Source organism: Pelodiscus sinensis, chromosome 1 (assembly GCF_049634645.1).
Source record: "Pelodiscus sinensis isolate JC-2024 chromosome 1, ASM4963464v1, whole genome shotgun sequence".
Lineage (NCBI taxonomy): Eukaryota > Metazoa > Chordata > Testudines > Trionychidae > Pelodiscus > Pelodiscus sinensis.
The window spans coordinates 7,021,446-7,035,332 of NC_134711.1; the positions used below are offsets into that span (position 1 = coordinate 7,021,446).

At 50.2% G+C, this 13,887-nt stretch overlaps 1 protein-coding gene across 5 annotated transcripts in view; it reads left to right on the top strand.

Annotated features, from left to right (window-relative positions):
* Positions 1 to 13,887, top strand: part of PLXNA4 (plexin A4) — a 684,657-nt gene that overhangs the window by 619,160 nt on the left and 51,610 nt on the right. For all 5 annotated transcript variants that reach the window (XM_075925673.1, XM_075925677.1, XM_075925684.1 and 2 more), the window contains one exon: positions 720 to 866. In XM_075925673.1, coding sequence (XP_075781788.1) covers positions 720 to 866 — 147 coding nt within the window. The remainder of the gene's footprint in view (positions 1 to 719; positions 867 to 13,887) is intronic.

Genomic DNA, 13,887 nt, shown 5'->3' on the forward strand with positions numbered 1-13,887 from the left:
GAGCAGTGGAGGGAACGAGGAGGGAGGGGGAGCAGTGCGGGGAAGGTGGAGGGAGGGGGAGCAGTGGAGGGAACGAGGAGGGATGGGGAGCAGTGGAGGGAACGAGGAGGGAGGGGGAGCAGTGTGGGGAAGGTGGAGGGATGGGGAGCAGCGGAGGGAACGAGGAGGGAGGGGGAGCAGTGGAGGGAATGAGGAGGGAGGGGGAGAACGAGGAGGGAGGGGGAGCAGCGGAGGGAACGAGGAGGGAGGGGGAGCAGCGGAGGGAACGAGGAGGGAGGGGGAGCAGTGGAGGGAACGAGGAGGGAGGGGGAGCAGTGTGGGGAAGGTGGAGGGAGGAGGAGCAGCAGGGGGAAGGTGGAGGGAGGAGGAGGGCAGGCCGAGGGGAGAGGCGTGCGCTGAGGAGAGGGAGGAGCGTTATGAAGTGGGAAGGCCCGGGGGAGGGCTGGAAGGGCGGGGGGGGGGGGAGAAGCAAGGGGAGGAGGTTGAGGGGTGAGAGGATGGGGAATGGCCAGAAGGAGAGAAGAGAAGACTGGGCAGAGCGGAGAGGCTGGGGCTAACGATCCCCCCAGGGTGGGGCTCGGGGCCAGGCAGAAGGAGTTGCCCACTTCATAGCTGGGAGGCAGCGCCCAACTGGCCGGACTTACCTCCCGGCTTGGGAAGCTGGCAGGAGCCTTTGGCGTGTGACCTCTCCCGCTTCCCCGCCCTGGGTCTGCCCGCAGGAGTGCGCCGGCGAACCGCTGTTCTCCCTCTTCTGCGCCATCAAGCAGCAGATGGAAAAGGGCCCCATTGACTCCATCACCGGGGAGGCCCGCTACTCGCTGAGCGAGGACAAGCTCATCCGGCAGCAGATCGACTACAAGACGCTGGTGAGTGCTCCGACCGGCGGAGCCCTCACGAGCCCTGGGATCTCCTCCCTCCCCATTTCTACCACCTGGGCCAGGCAGGGCTTTGTGCAGCCTGGTGGGCCGGAGGAGCTGGCAGATCCCGCGTGTGCCTGCCTGCGGCTCCCCCAGGGCCGTGTGTGTGTGGAGAGAATAACGGGAGGTGGAGGGGCGGGGGTGACGTAGACCACGGGGGCCCATTGGTGGTGCTGAGTGAGGGCGCGGGACCAGGGCGAGTGGCGGGTGCGACAGGATGTGTGCCAGGCCCAGGTTACACTAACAGCCCTCCCCAAACCGCAAGAGCCATGGGCCTTGTTATAGAGAACGCCACGGGGCAGCCTGGACTTGCAAAGGGAGCTCACAATCTGCTGCCTGCATCCTGCAGGGATACAGAGAAGGTAGCCGAGCGGGTGGACTGTCCCTTCTCTAAAAGCGACGAGGAGTCCTGTGGCACCTTATAGACTAACTGAAGTGTAGGAGCATAAGCTTTCGTGGGCAAAGACCCACTTCGTCAGATGCATGGGAATGCCAGGCAAATCCCAACCCAAATGCCTCAAGCTACTCTTTGATATTCAGAGCAAAGGGGCTGCGGAAAGAGGGTCAGAGAATAGAAAAGGAAGAGAGAGGTTCCTTGCTCTGTGGTAATGGACATGAGATAAGAGGAAGGACTGTGGCTAAGGCCTTGGACAGAGACTCAGGAGGGCACAGGTCAGTTCCTGGCTCTGCCCCCACATCAGGCCTCGGCCTAGACCCTTAATCTGTCCGTGCCGCCTTTGCGCATGTGTAGAATAATAACTCTTCCTTTTTCCTGCCCTTTGTCTGGCTTGGTCTGTTTGGACCAGAGCTGGGCGAGAGCCTGTCAGTGGGCCGGATCCGGCCTGCCAAGCTCTTTCATCTGGCCCACACGGCAGCTCCCGGCCCCGCCCCCTACACGTAGCCTGGGAGCTGCAGGGAAGGCATGAGCCCTTTCAACTCCTGCTATTTAAAGGCCCCGCCCCTTCCGCCTGAGGTCCCGCCTCTTCCTCCCAAGGGGCAACCTGCACCCACTTTGAAAAATTGCCAAGTGCCTCCCCAAATTATTGCCCACCCATTTAGACTGTAAAGCTATGTCTACACTGGGCCATTTTGCGCAATGAATATGCAAATGAGGCAAAGCGTGGACTATCGTCACGCCTCATTTGCATAATTAATGAGGCTCCATTTTTGCGTAAGAGGCTTTTGTGCAAAAAACCCCTCTTGCACAAGAGCCGTTCTTCCTGAAAAAAATGCGGAAGAATGGCTCTTGCGCAAAAACGGAGCCTCATTAATTATGCAAATGAGGCGTGGCGATATTCCATGCTTTGCCTCATTTGCATATTTCTTGCGCAAAATGGGTGCAGTGTAAACATAGCCTAAGTGTTCATGGCAGGGACTGTCTCACTGTGCCTGCCTGCATCTAGTGTAACAGGACCCAGGTCTAAGCTGGAGAAACACAGCAAGGGAGAGAAAAATACAGACCCAGAGAGACAGAGCAATCCTTTTCACCAAGGAAATCCCTGCAGTCCTTTAAGGAGGGTAGATAGAAAGCAGCCAGTGAGAAGGGGTAATAATTATGTATCATCCTGCACAGAGCTCTCTTCCATTTACGCCTGTGTTGTTTGATGTTAATCAGCTTTCCCTGTTACATCTCAAGAGCAGGCGAATATATCCCGATAGAAATCTTAGCCGACTTAGAGAGATCAGCTCCGGTGATGGAGATTAAAAAGAAGCAGAATATGAATGAGGCTTTCCTGCCGTTTGGTCTCTCATTTCTACTGGGCTGTTTTTTCCCATAAATAGTTATTGTTTTGGAGTCTCTTGTTTAAAAAAAAAAATCCAAGAAAACAAAGGAAGAGCAGCATAGATTTCTCTTACCATGTTTGTAATGCCATCAAAACATCTCCACATCCCTCCCCACTATAGTGTGTTGCAGTAAGTCTGGACGGCAACCACAGGTGTGCACCCGCATTTGGCAATGTGATCTTAACCCATCCACCACGCCCAGAGTCCCGGGTACTTGGAAAAAGCTGTTTGTGGCAATTGGCCGTGAGGTACCAGTTTGGGTCGGCAGAGGTTGGGGTTTTTTTTGCATTCAGCGCTTCATTACAGCCGGTCCCCAGGTTGCAAACGGTCGAGTTCTGACCATTCGCATTTACAACCGAAGCAGTCGTAAATGCGGTCCCCAAGTGAGGAACGCGATCCGCGCTCATGAGCAGCGGGATCGCCATGTAACTCAATGGGGTCCGAGTTCCGAACACTTTGAGTTACAGCCAAGTGTTTGGTCCGTAATTCGTTGGTAACTTGGGCAGAGGCGGTATTCATTTCTTGAAATGGTTACTGAAAACAGAATCAGTGAAGTGACTCAGGCTACGTCTATGCTACAGGGTTTTTGCGCAAAAATCCTCAGAGAGTCCATACCTCAAGTGCATTTTTGTGCAAGGAAATTTACAGTGAATCGACAGAACAGAGGGCTTTTTGCGGTATAGGTATTCCTCTTTCTACGAGGAATAACTCCTTTTTGTGCAAGAGCTCTTGTGCAAAAAGGTGTGTGGGGATGGGAAACGGGGGTTTTGTGCAAAAACAGCCTATCGAAAGAAGCACAGCTGCCCTGCTGGCCATTCTGTGAATCAGAGCTTTCTTTTGAGAGAGTGTCCATGCCCTCTGGATGCTCTCTTGAGCAAAAGTGCATCGCTTTTCTGATGCACTCTTGCAGTGTGGATGCGCTCTTGAGCAAGAAGTTTTTGCAGAAGATCTCTTCCGATAAAAGCTTCTTGCGTGAGAAGCCTGCAGTGTAGACGTAGCCTTAAGGAGCCAGGGTTGCCATCTGGAACTTCTGAACCTCAGGCATATCCCTCGCCCACTAGGTTGTGCTTCTTTGGGCTGTTTCAGCCTATCCCAGGCACCAGAGTCCTGCCACTCTGTCTAGAAAGTGATGCCATAGGGTGGAAGGCCAGAAGGGCCTATCTGATCATCTGGTTTGACCTCCTGCCTATGACAGTTCACCAACCCTTCTCCCAATAATTGAAATGGGACCCAAGTATTGCAGCCCACAAGAGACTAATCGAGGATGTACCGCAGAGAGAGAACTGGAGAGATCAAGGTGTCCCTGCAATAGTCAGGAAATTATTAAGTGAGAAACACTCAGATAATCCCTGCAGGTACCTACGGAATTCGTCAGAGAGAGGTGAAGGGAGAACAGACTGGTCAAATGCTCGGCTCTAAAGTCAGATGCAGCTCAGCTGACCATGAGCATTTCTCCAAAGTCTAATTCCTATGTATTCGGATAAACGGAACTGAGTGCCACATTTCAGGAAAGATGTGGAGAAATTGAAAGAGGGTCCAGAGAAAAGCAACAGCAACGATTAAAGGTTTAGTAAACATGACGTATGCATGGAGATTGAAAACACTGGGCTTGTGTTGTGTGGAGAAGAGAAGTCTGAAGGGGGTGGGGCATGATAACAATTTTCAAGTACATAAAAAGTTGTTAAAAGGAGGAGGGGAAAATTATTTTCTTAACCACTGATGATAGGACAAGAGGCAAAGGGCTTAAATCGCAGCAAGGGAGGTTTAGATTGGACAATAGGAAAAGCTTTTTGACTGTCAGGGTGGTGAAACACTGGAGTAAATTGCCTAGGGAGGTTGTGGAAACTGCATCACTGGAGGTATTTAAGAGCAGGTTGGACAGACATCTCTCTGGTATGATCTAGATGGTTCTTGATCCTGCCGTGAGGGCAGGGGACTAGACTGGATGACCTCTTGAGGTCCCTTCCAGTCCTATGATTTTATGATACAAACTTCTATAAAGCTCACCTAGGGTATTTCTCCAAATTTCAAAGTAAGTCATTTGTATTTTTTCCCCCTGAAATAGCTTATTTTGAAATAGCACATCTACACTACAGGGAACATAAGAACATACCATAGGAACATAAGAACGGCCGTACTGGGTCAGACCAAAGGTCCATCTAGCCCAGGAGTCTGTCTGCCGACAGTGGCCAGCACCAGGTGCCCCAGAGGGGGTGGACCGAAGACAATGATCAAGCGATTTGTCTCGTGCCATCCATCTCCAGCCTCTGACAAACAGAGGCCAGGGACACCATTTCTGTCCTCTGGCTAATAGCCTTTTATGGACCTAACCTCCATGAAATTATCTAGCTTCTCTTTAAACTCTGTTATAGTCCTAGCCTTCACAGCCTCCTCTGGCAAGGAGTTCCACAGGTTGACTATGCGCTGTGTGAAGAGAACTTTCTTTTATTAGTTTTAAACCTGCTACCCATTAATTTCATTTGGTGTCCTCTAGTTCTTCTATTATGGGAACTAATAAATAACTTTTCTTTATTCACCCTCTCCACACCACTCGTGATTTTATATACCTCTATCAAAATTAGTCCGAAGCAGGAATTATGGATGCGCTACCTCGAATTAGAGCCCCAGGAGGTACTGGGGAGTAATTCCTTCAATAGCCCTGGGGAGGAGCTATTTTGAAGTAGCGGTAGTGGGGTGTCCACACTTCTGTGATTCCGAAACAGCTATTTCGGAATAAGCATTATTCCTCGTGGAATGAGGTTTACAGATTTCAAAATAAGCCGCCCGTGATTTCGAAATTATTTCGAAATAACAGAATTGCTCTGCAGCTGCTCGCGTTGTTGTTTCGAAAGAACGTCAGTTCTACAGAACCCCTAGAGCCTTCTGGATACATGTCACCTCAGGAAGAGAAGCGGAGATAAAATTTCTCAATGGCTTAAATGACTGCTTCTTGGAGCAGCTGGTGCAGGAACCCACAAGGGGAGAGGCAATTCTCGATTTAGTCCTGAGTGGAGTGCAGGATCAGGTCCAGGAAATAACCGTTACAGGACCGCCTGGGAATAGTGACCATAATATAATAACATTCAACATTCCTGTGGTGGGAAGAACACCTAAGCAGTCCAGCACCCTGGCATTTAATTTCAAAAAGGGGAATTACACAAAAATGAGGTTAGTTAAACAGAAATTAAAAGGCACAGTGACTAGAGCCAAATCCCTGAAAGCTGCATGGAAACTTTTTAAAGACACCATAATAGAAGCCCAACTTAAATGTATACCCCAAATTAAAAAACATAGCAAGAGACCTAAAACAGTGTCACGGTGGCTTAACTGCCATGTAAAAGAAGCAGTGAGGGACAAAAAGGTATCTTTTAAGAATTGGAAGTCCAATCCTAGTGAGATAAAGAGAAAGGAACATAAACACTGTCAAATCAAGTGTAAAAATGTAATAAGAAAAGCAAAAAAAGATTTTGAGGAACAGCTAGCCAAAAACTCAAAAAGAAATAACAAAATGTTTTTTAAGTACATTAGAAGCAGGAAGCCTGCTAAAAAACTTGTGGGTCCCCTAGATGATCGAGCTATAAAAGGAGCAATCAAGGACGATAAAGCCATTGCGGAGAAACTAAATGATTTCTTTGCTTCAGTCTTCACGGCTGAGGACGTTGGGGAGATTCCCGAATCTGCACCGTCCTTTGTGGGTGATGAATCTGAGGAACTGTCCCGGATTGAAGCGTCATTAGAGGAGGTTTTGGAACAAATAGAAAAACTTAATGTTAACAAATCTCCGGGACCGGATGGCATTCATCCAAGTGTTCTAAAAGAACTCAAATGGGAAATTGCTGAGCTATTATCTGTGATTTGTAACCTATCCTTTAAATCGGCTTCCGTACCTAATGACTGGAAGGTAGCCAACATGACACCAATATTTAAAAAGGGCTCTAGAGGCGATCCTGACAATTACAGACTGGTAAGTCTAACTTCAGTACCGGGCAAATTAGTCGAAACAATAGTAAAGAATAAAATTGTGAAGCATGTAGAAGAACATAATTTGTTGGACAAAAGTCAACATGGTTTCTGTAAAGGGAAATCCTGTCTTACTAATCTATTAGAGTTCTTTGAAGGGGTTAACAAGCATGCGGATAAGGGGGATCCAGTAGATATAGTATACTTGGATTTTCAGAAAGCCTTTGACAAGGTCCCTCACCAAAGGCTCTTGTGTAAATTACATGGCCATGGGATGAGAGGGAAGGTCCTTTCTTGGATTGCGAACTGGTTAAAAGACAGGAAACAAAGAGTAGGAATAAATGGTAAATTTTCAGATTGGAGAGGGGTAACTAGTGGTGTCCCCCAAGGGTCAGTCCTGGGACAATCCTTTTCAACTTATTCATAAATGATCTGGAGAAAGGGGTAAGCAGTGAGGTAGTAAAGTTTGCGGATGATACCAAACTGTTTAGGATAGGCAAGACAGAAGCAGATTGTGAGGGACTCCAAGAAGATCTCACCAAACTCAGTGATTGGGCAGCAAAATGGCAAATGAAATTTAATGTGGATAAGTGTAAAGTAATGCACATTGGGAAAAATAACCCCAACTATACGTACAGTATGATGGGGGCTAATTTGGCTACGACAAATCAGGAAAGAGATCTTGGAGTTATCGTAGACAGTTCTCTGAAAACTTCCACGCAGTGTGCAGCGGCGGTCAAAAAGGCAAATAGGTTGCTAGGAATTATTAGGAAAGGGATAGAAAATAAGACACAGAATATCTTACTGCCCCTGTATAAAACTATGGTACGCCCACATCTTGAATACTGTGTACAGGTGTGGTCTCCTCACCTCAAAAAAGATATTTTGGCCTTGGAAAAGGTTCAGAAAAGGGCAACTAAAATGGTTTGGAGCGGGTCCCATATGAGGAGAGGCTAAAGAGACTGGGACTTTTCAGTTTAGAAAAGAGGAGACTGAGGGGGGATATGATAGAGGTATATAAAATCATAAGTGGTGTGGAGAGGGCCGATAAAGAAAAGTTATTTATTAGTTCCCTAAATAGAAGAACTAGAGGACACCAAATGAAATTAATGGGTAGCAGGTTTAAAACTAATAAAAGAAAGTTCTTCTTCACACAGCGTGTAGTCAACCTGTGGAACTCCTTGCCAGAGGAGGCTGTGAAGGCTAGGACTATAACAGAGTTTAAAGAGAAGCTAGATAATTTCATGGAGGTTAGGTCCATAAAAGGCTATTAGCCAGGGGATAAAATGGTGTCCTTGGCCTCTGTTTTTCAGAGGCTGGAGAGAGATGGCAGGAGACAAATCGCTCAATCATTGTCTCCAGTCCACCCTCTCTGGGGCACCTGGTGCTGGCCACTGTCGGTAGACAGGATACTGGGCTAGAAGGACTTTTGGTCTGACCCAGTACGGCCGTTCTTATGTTCTTATGTTCTTAGTGCTGAGTGCCCATTGCCTTCCCGGGGAGTTGAGGGCACTTGGCAGTCCTGTGCAGAAAGACTCCTCGCTCTGTACTGCTTGCTTCCCTCCCTCTGTGGGGAACGAAAGCTAATCCACCTCCTGTCCCTGCACAAATAACACCAATTGACACAAATAACACAGAGGAGCAAAGGCCCCGCAGTCCATCTGAAGAGAATTGTATAATTGGTGTGGGGGAGGTGTCTGAGGAGAGCCGAGCGTGCGTCCCTCCCTGGGCGCTTTGTGCTTGCTATGTGGTCTCTGCGCACGGTGACAACTCTAGCACTAATAGCCTAATCAGTTAACATCGGTTGACACCGTAGCCTGCTTGAAGAAAAACGCTTCAAGAAGCCCCTGGGTCAAGCCCATCAGGGACTTTCCACGGCGGGAAAGGAGCCACTAATGAGGCAAGAAAGAGCTGTCCTGCATCTCCCCTCTTTGGGGATTACCTCCCGGATTGATTTCTGCCAGGCATTGTCACTGCATGCCTCCTTCCAGCCTCCTGGCCCCCACCATGCCACCCCTAAGACGGGGCTAAGTGCAGGAGAGCAAGCTAGAGCTCTCCTCGTGCCTCTGGGTGCAGTTGTCTCCCTGTGTCAGCCCAGATGCAGTGCGGTTCAGTGTAAACTCCCCCACGCTGGATTATTACTGACCTAGAATCCCCATCTGGGATCAGGGCCCCATTGTGTTGGGTGCTGTATATATGTAATGCCGGCAGACCCTGGCCCTCTGTGGGCAGAATCTAACCTCTTAGTGCATGAGCGAAAAGACACATTTTTCTCTCTCTAAGTGGTCTCAGTGCCACTAGGTGGGACAGAGGACCAGCCCAGACTGCGTGTGGGTTACATATACACCTAGGACAAAGTCAGTCAGTGTCTGAAGCACTTGCAGTGGAAACAGATAAGGGAAACTGAGGCACAAAGATAATGACCTGCCCAAAGCCACCCAGCAGCTCAGTGGCAGAGCCAGGGTTAGAACCAGTTCTCCAGATTCCCAGCCCTGTGCGCCACCCCTTGGACCATGCTGTCTCCGTGATTAGTGCCTGCATTGTGCCCTCTCGGCAGAGTCGTTGCCGTGCGGCATTACACAGTGGGGACTTTCTATCAGCTTCCCTCAGCTCTTCCAGTGGCCTCCCCGGAGAGGCCGACAGGATGGGTGACAAGAGGCTGGGTGTGTCCGCGCGACGCACCTCGTCTCAGGATCTGTCTGGGAGTTCTCTGCAGAGCTTCAGAGCAGGTTGTGGATGGCTGGGCGCTAGCTGCTCGTGCGTTGACGTGAGCGGCACAGTCTCGGCCCAGCCCATGCCAGACTAGCCAACGCCCCTGGCTGTCTGTGCCTCTCATGGTGAGAACTGCGGGCCTGGGCACCGCGTCCTTCACTGGCTGCCAGGAATGCAGCCGGGCTGCACGGGAAAGTCCCCAGGCCCATCTGCGAGCTCTGCACGTGTGTGGGGACTGCAGCTGTCCCACGCTAGCCAATACATGGGTGGAGCCAGTCCTGGAAAAGATAGTGAAACTGGATGGGATGCTTGTCTCAGGATCTCTCTGGTGGAAGCTGGACCGATGTGACCCACTGGAGTTTAAAGCCGCCTCCCCTGCACAGACCCTCCGGCACAGCTGCCTCCAGGCATGCATGGGGTTTGGTTTGCTGAGTGGCAGTGAATCATCCCATGTGTGTACTGGCTGGTCATGGGAACCCTGGAGAAACCCCCATTGGATCCCACAGCCTACATAAAAAGGGAGAGGGGAAATCCACCAGCCCAGAGCATTATGGGGGAGGCGGGGTTTCCAATACTCATTTGCAGCATCTATTAATCAGGACGCTGGGTCTGGAGAGTTTCAAACATCCCTCACTGGGGATGAAATTCACAGGGTCCGTTCTCGTCAGGATCAGCTCAATGGCCACTGTCTATCAAAGGCACCCCGTGCCGTTCACTTTGTGGGGGAAACCTTTTCACGAGGTCTGCTCTACATGGATTTTTCACAAGAGCTGGGCTTGGTACGGGCACCCTTGATCAAAATTTCCCATCCCTGGAGTTGTGCAGCGTGATAGGCGCAAGTTGATCATGCCCAGCGGTGGCTTCAGAGTAGTGGCGCTCTTTGGAAACATCTGTGAGATCCTTTGAGTGGAAAGAGATGACAGAAATCTTGCTATTTTATCGTTTACCTATTTATTAGCTGAATGTATGCAGTTCCTACGCTCTAGGAATGACACACATAAATAACAGAATTATGATCTCATTGATATTGTACATTTATATTGCACCTTTCAGTCAGGGTGTGTCTAGACTACAGGGTTTTTTTTGAAAAAAGGGGCCTTTTTTTCGAAAAAACTTCCCCTGCGTCTAGACGCTGCTACGTTCTTTCAAAATTAACTTGAAAGAACGTGGCTTTTTTTTGACCACGGTAAACCTCATTTTATGAGGAAGAATGCCTTTTTTCGTAAGTGCGCTTTCGAAAAAAGGCGTTCTTGAATGTAAACAGGGCTTTTTCGAAAGAGAGCATCCAGACTGCCTGAGTGCTCTCTTTCGAAAAAGTGGCTCGCTTTTTTGAAAAAAGTGGTTGCAGCCTAGATGATCTCTTTTGAAAGAGCCTTTTTCGAAAGAGTCAATTGAAAAAGCCTCTTTCAAAAGTGGCTTGTAGTCTAGAGGTAGCCTCAGACAGATCCCAAAGTCCATTGCAAACAGTGCACAGCGATCGTGTCACCCAGCAGGGAAAAGCAGCTGCCTCTGGGGTGGAACGTGACATTCTTTTAACAGCACACTGCAGCACGGCTCAGTAGATTAGGACAGGAAGTAGGGAAGAATCTCGGAGCAGGTGAATCCTGTGGCTATAGAGCACAACAGGGGCATTTAGAGTCAGAATGTAATTTGGCCAAAATTAACACCCCTGCTCTTGCAAAAGGGCCATGAGAACGTTAACAGCCACATGGAACCCGCAGCTCAATTAAACTACCCTCCAAAAAATAAAGGTGCCTTAAGTTTATAAAAATTTACACACTTCACCCTCCATCCCCGAGGAAAAGCAGAACGCCGAACTTGTAAATGCCTGTGAGTTAGTGGCCAAATTTCCATTCTGTTCTATGTGTGATTTTAAGGCTTCCCCTCCCTCTTCAGGCCCCCATGTGCTTAGCATTTTGCTGTTGCCCCGAGGCTGGGGAGCAGATGCTAGTGTCCTCCCAAGGAATCAGCGGCATCTTTAGCCGACTAATGGTTCTTGTGCCCTGCGCCAAAGCAAAAGGCAATTACTCAAGAATCTTTGTGTTTCCACATAATGAAGTTCACCTGGTACAGCGGCTGCCTAGCAGGGCCCTAATTTTGCAGCAGCGTTTGGACAGAAAACAAGCTGGGAGTTCAGGAATTCAAGCCCATGCTACCTGAAGAGTCAAACCTGGGTTTCCAAGGCAACCCAAGGCAAAGTTCTCTCAGGGGGCTGTAGCAGACTAAGAGGGTTATTAAAGGTGCACGGGGCCTTTCATCTTTGAGGCCCTCAGTTCAGAGCCAGCCCAGGGTCAGCACGGATTGAAAGCTGTTAGCATTTGCTCGGTGGCCTGTCTGAACCGGCCGGGTGGTTGGTCACAGTCCCGTTCCTCGTGGGACTAGGATTCTGTCTGCAAAGGCAGAGCTGGCAGCAAAGGGATGGCCATCGCAGAAGAGAAGCCAAGGCGCTGCTCGAAGAAATTGGGTATAAAGGCTTCCCCTGGGATAAAATAGCTGGGTGCTGTGACGCCACCCTATTGGGTCCCCATGTAGCGGAAAAGGGGTTGAAGACAGACAGCTGGGACTCCAGGGCCAAACGCTGCTCCCATTATAGACAGTGGGGGTATGTCTACACTACAAAGTTAGTTCGAACTAACGGACGTTAGTTCGAACTAACTTTAATAGGTGCTACACTAGCGCTCCGCTAGTTCGAATTTGAATCGAACTAGCGGAGCGCTTAGTTCGAACTAGGTAAACCTCATTTTACGAGGACTAACGCCTAGTTCGAACTAGCTAGTTCGAACTAAGGGCTGTGTAGCCCTTTAGTTCGAACTAGTGGGAGGCTAGCCCTCCCCAGGTTTCCCTGGTGGCCACTCTGGCCAACACCAGGGAAACTCTATGCCCCCCTCCCGGTCCCGGACCCTTTAAAGGGGCACGGGCTGGCTACGGTGCCCGTGCCAGGTGCAAGCCTGCCAGCACCCAGCTAGCAGACCCTGCACCTGGCACGGCACAGAGCCACCCACCCGATGCCCCCCAGCCCACCCCCTCTTGCCGGGACCAGGCTGGCAGCTCCCGGGAGCTTGCCCTGGACCGCAAGAGGCGGGCACCTTCCTGGGCTAGTGCGGACATCGTGGACCTCGTCCACGATCTCCGCACTAGGCACAGGAAAGTGGCCGTCTAGGGCAGGAGAGCTGCCAGCCTGGCCACCCAGGACCAGGTGTGCATGAAAATCAAGGGGGTCCACTGAGACCCCCGACACTGAGCCCTGAGCTTACAATGGCCGTCCTGGGTCAGACCAAAGGTCCATCTAGCCCCGTAGCCTGTCTGCCGACAGCGGCCAACCCTAGGGACCCTGGAGGGGATGGACCGAAGACAGTGACCAAGCCATTTGTCTCGTGCCATCCCTCTCCAGCCTTCCACAAACTTTGGGCAGGGACACCACTCCTACCCTCTGGCTAATAGGACTCCATGGACCCAACCTCCATGACTTTATCTCACTTCCCTTTAAACTCTGTTCTAGTTCTAGCCTTCACAGCCTCCTGCAGCAAGGAGTTCCACAGGTTAACTATTTGCTTTGTCAAGAAGAACAACTTTCTCTTACTAGTTTCAAGCCTGCTACCCATTCCTTTCCTTTGGTGTCCTCTAGTCCTTCTTTATGGGAACTCAGGAAGAACTTTTATGAATGCACCCTCTCCACCCAACCCCTGCTTTTAGAGACCTCTATCCTGTCCCCTCTCCGTCTCCTCTTTTCTAAGCTGAACAGTCCCAGTCTCTGTAGCCTTTCTTCATCTGGGACCTGTTCCCAACCCCTGATCATGTTAGTTGCCCTCCCCTCTCCCAGCCTTTCTCTTCCCCTCTCCCACCTCCTTTTCCCAGTCTCCCCCAGTTTTGTTCAATAAAGACAGAGTCAATGTTGGAAGAAACGTTATCTTTATTTTGTACATCAATAAGAAGGGGGGCTAGGGAAGGGTAAGTGGAAGGAGGTGAGGGAGGAATGGGGTACGAGCCCCCGATGGGGAGGACTGGGCTGGCTCTGCGGGCTTCTGGGGGTGGAAGCTCTCCTGCAGCCCCCCAATTACTCCCTCTCCCCAGATGGCAGCCTGCGGCAAGTGCAGCCGGGCTGATGGCCGAGTGGTGTGATGTGCCCAGTGTGGGCACTCAGGGCACTCCAAGCCAGAACTTCTTTGCAAGCGGGGCACCCCTTAGAACTGTGTGTCCGGGGTGGGGGTCGGGTCCCTTTAAGCGCAGCCCTCGGCTAGCCTGAGACAGCATCTCCCTGCTCTAAGTCCTCCTTTTATGCCCTGCCGGCACTGCTTCCGGCCATCCTTAAGCCCTGTTCAGAGTCCACTCAATGTGGACTTACTAGTTCGAACTAGCAAAACGCTAGTTCGAACTAGTTTTTAGTTCTAGATGCGTTAGTTCGAACTAGCTTAGTTCGAATTAACTAATTCGAACTAAGTTAGTTCGAACTAGCGCTGTAGTGTAGACGTACCCTGAGAGATTGGCCATTAGCATCAGTGGGAACAGGGTAATA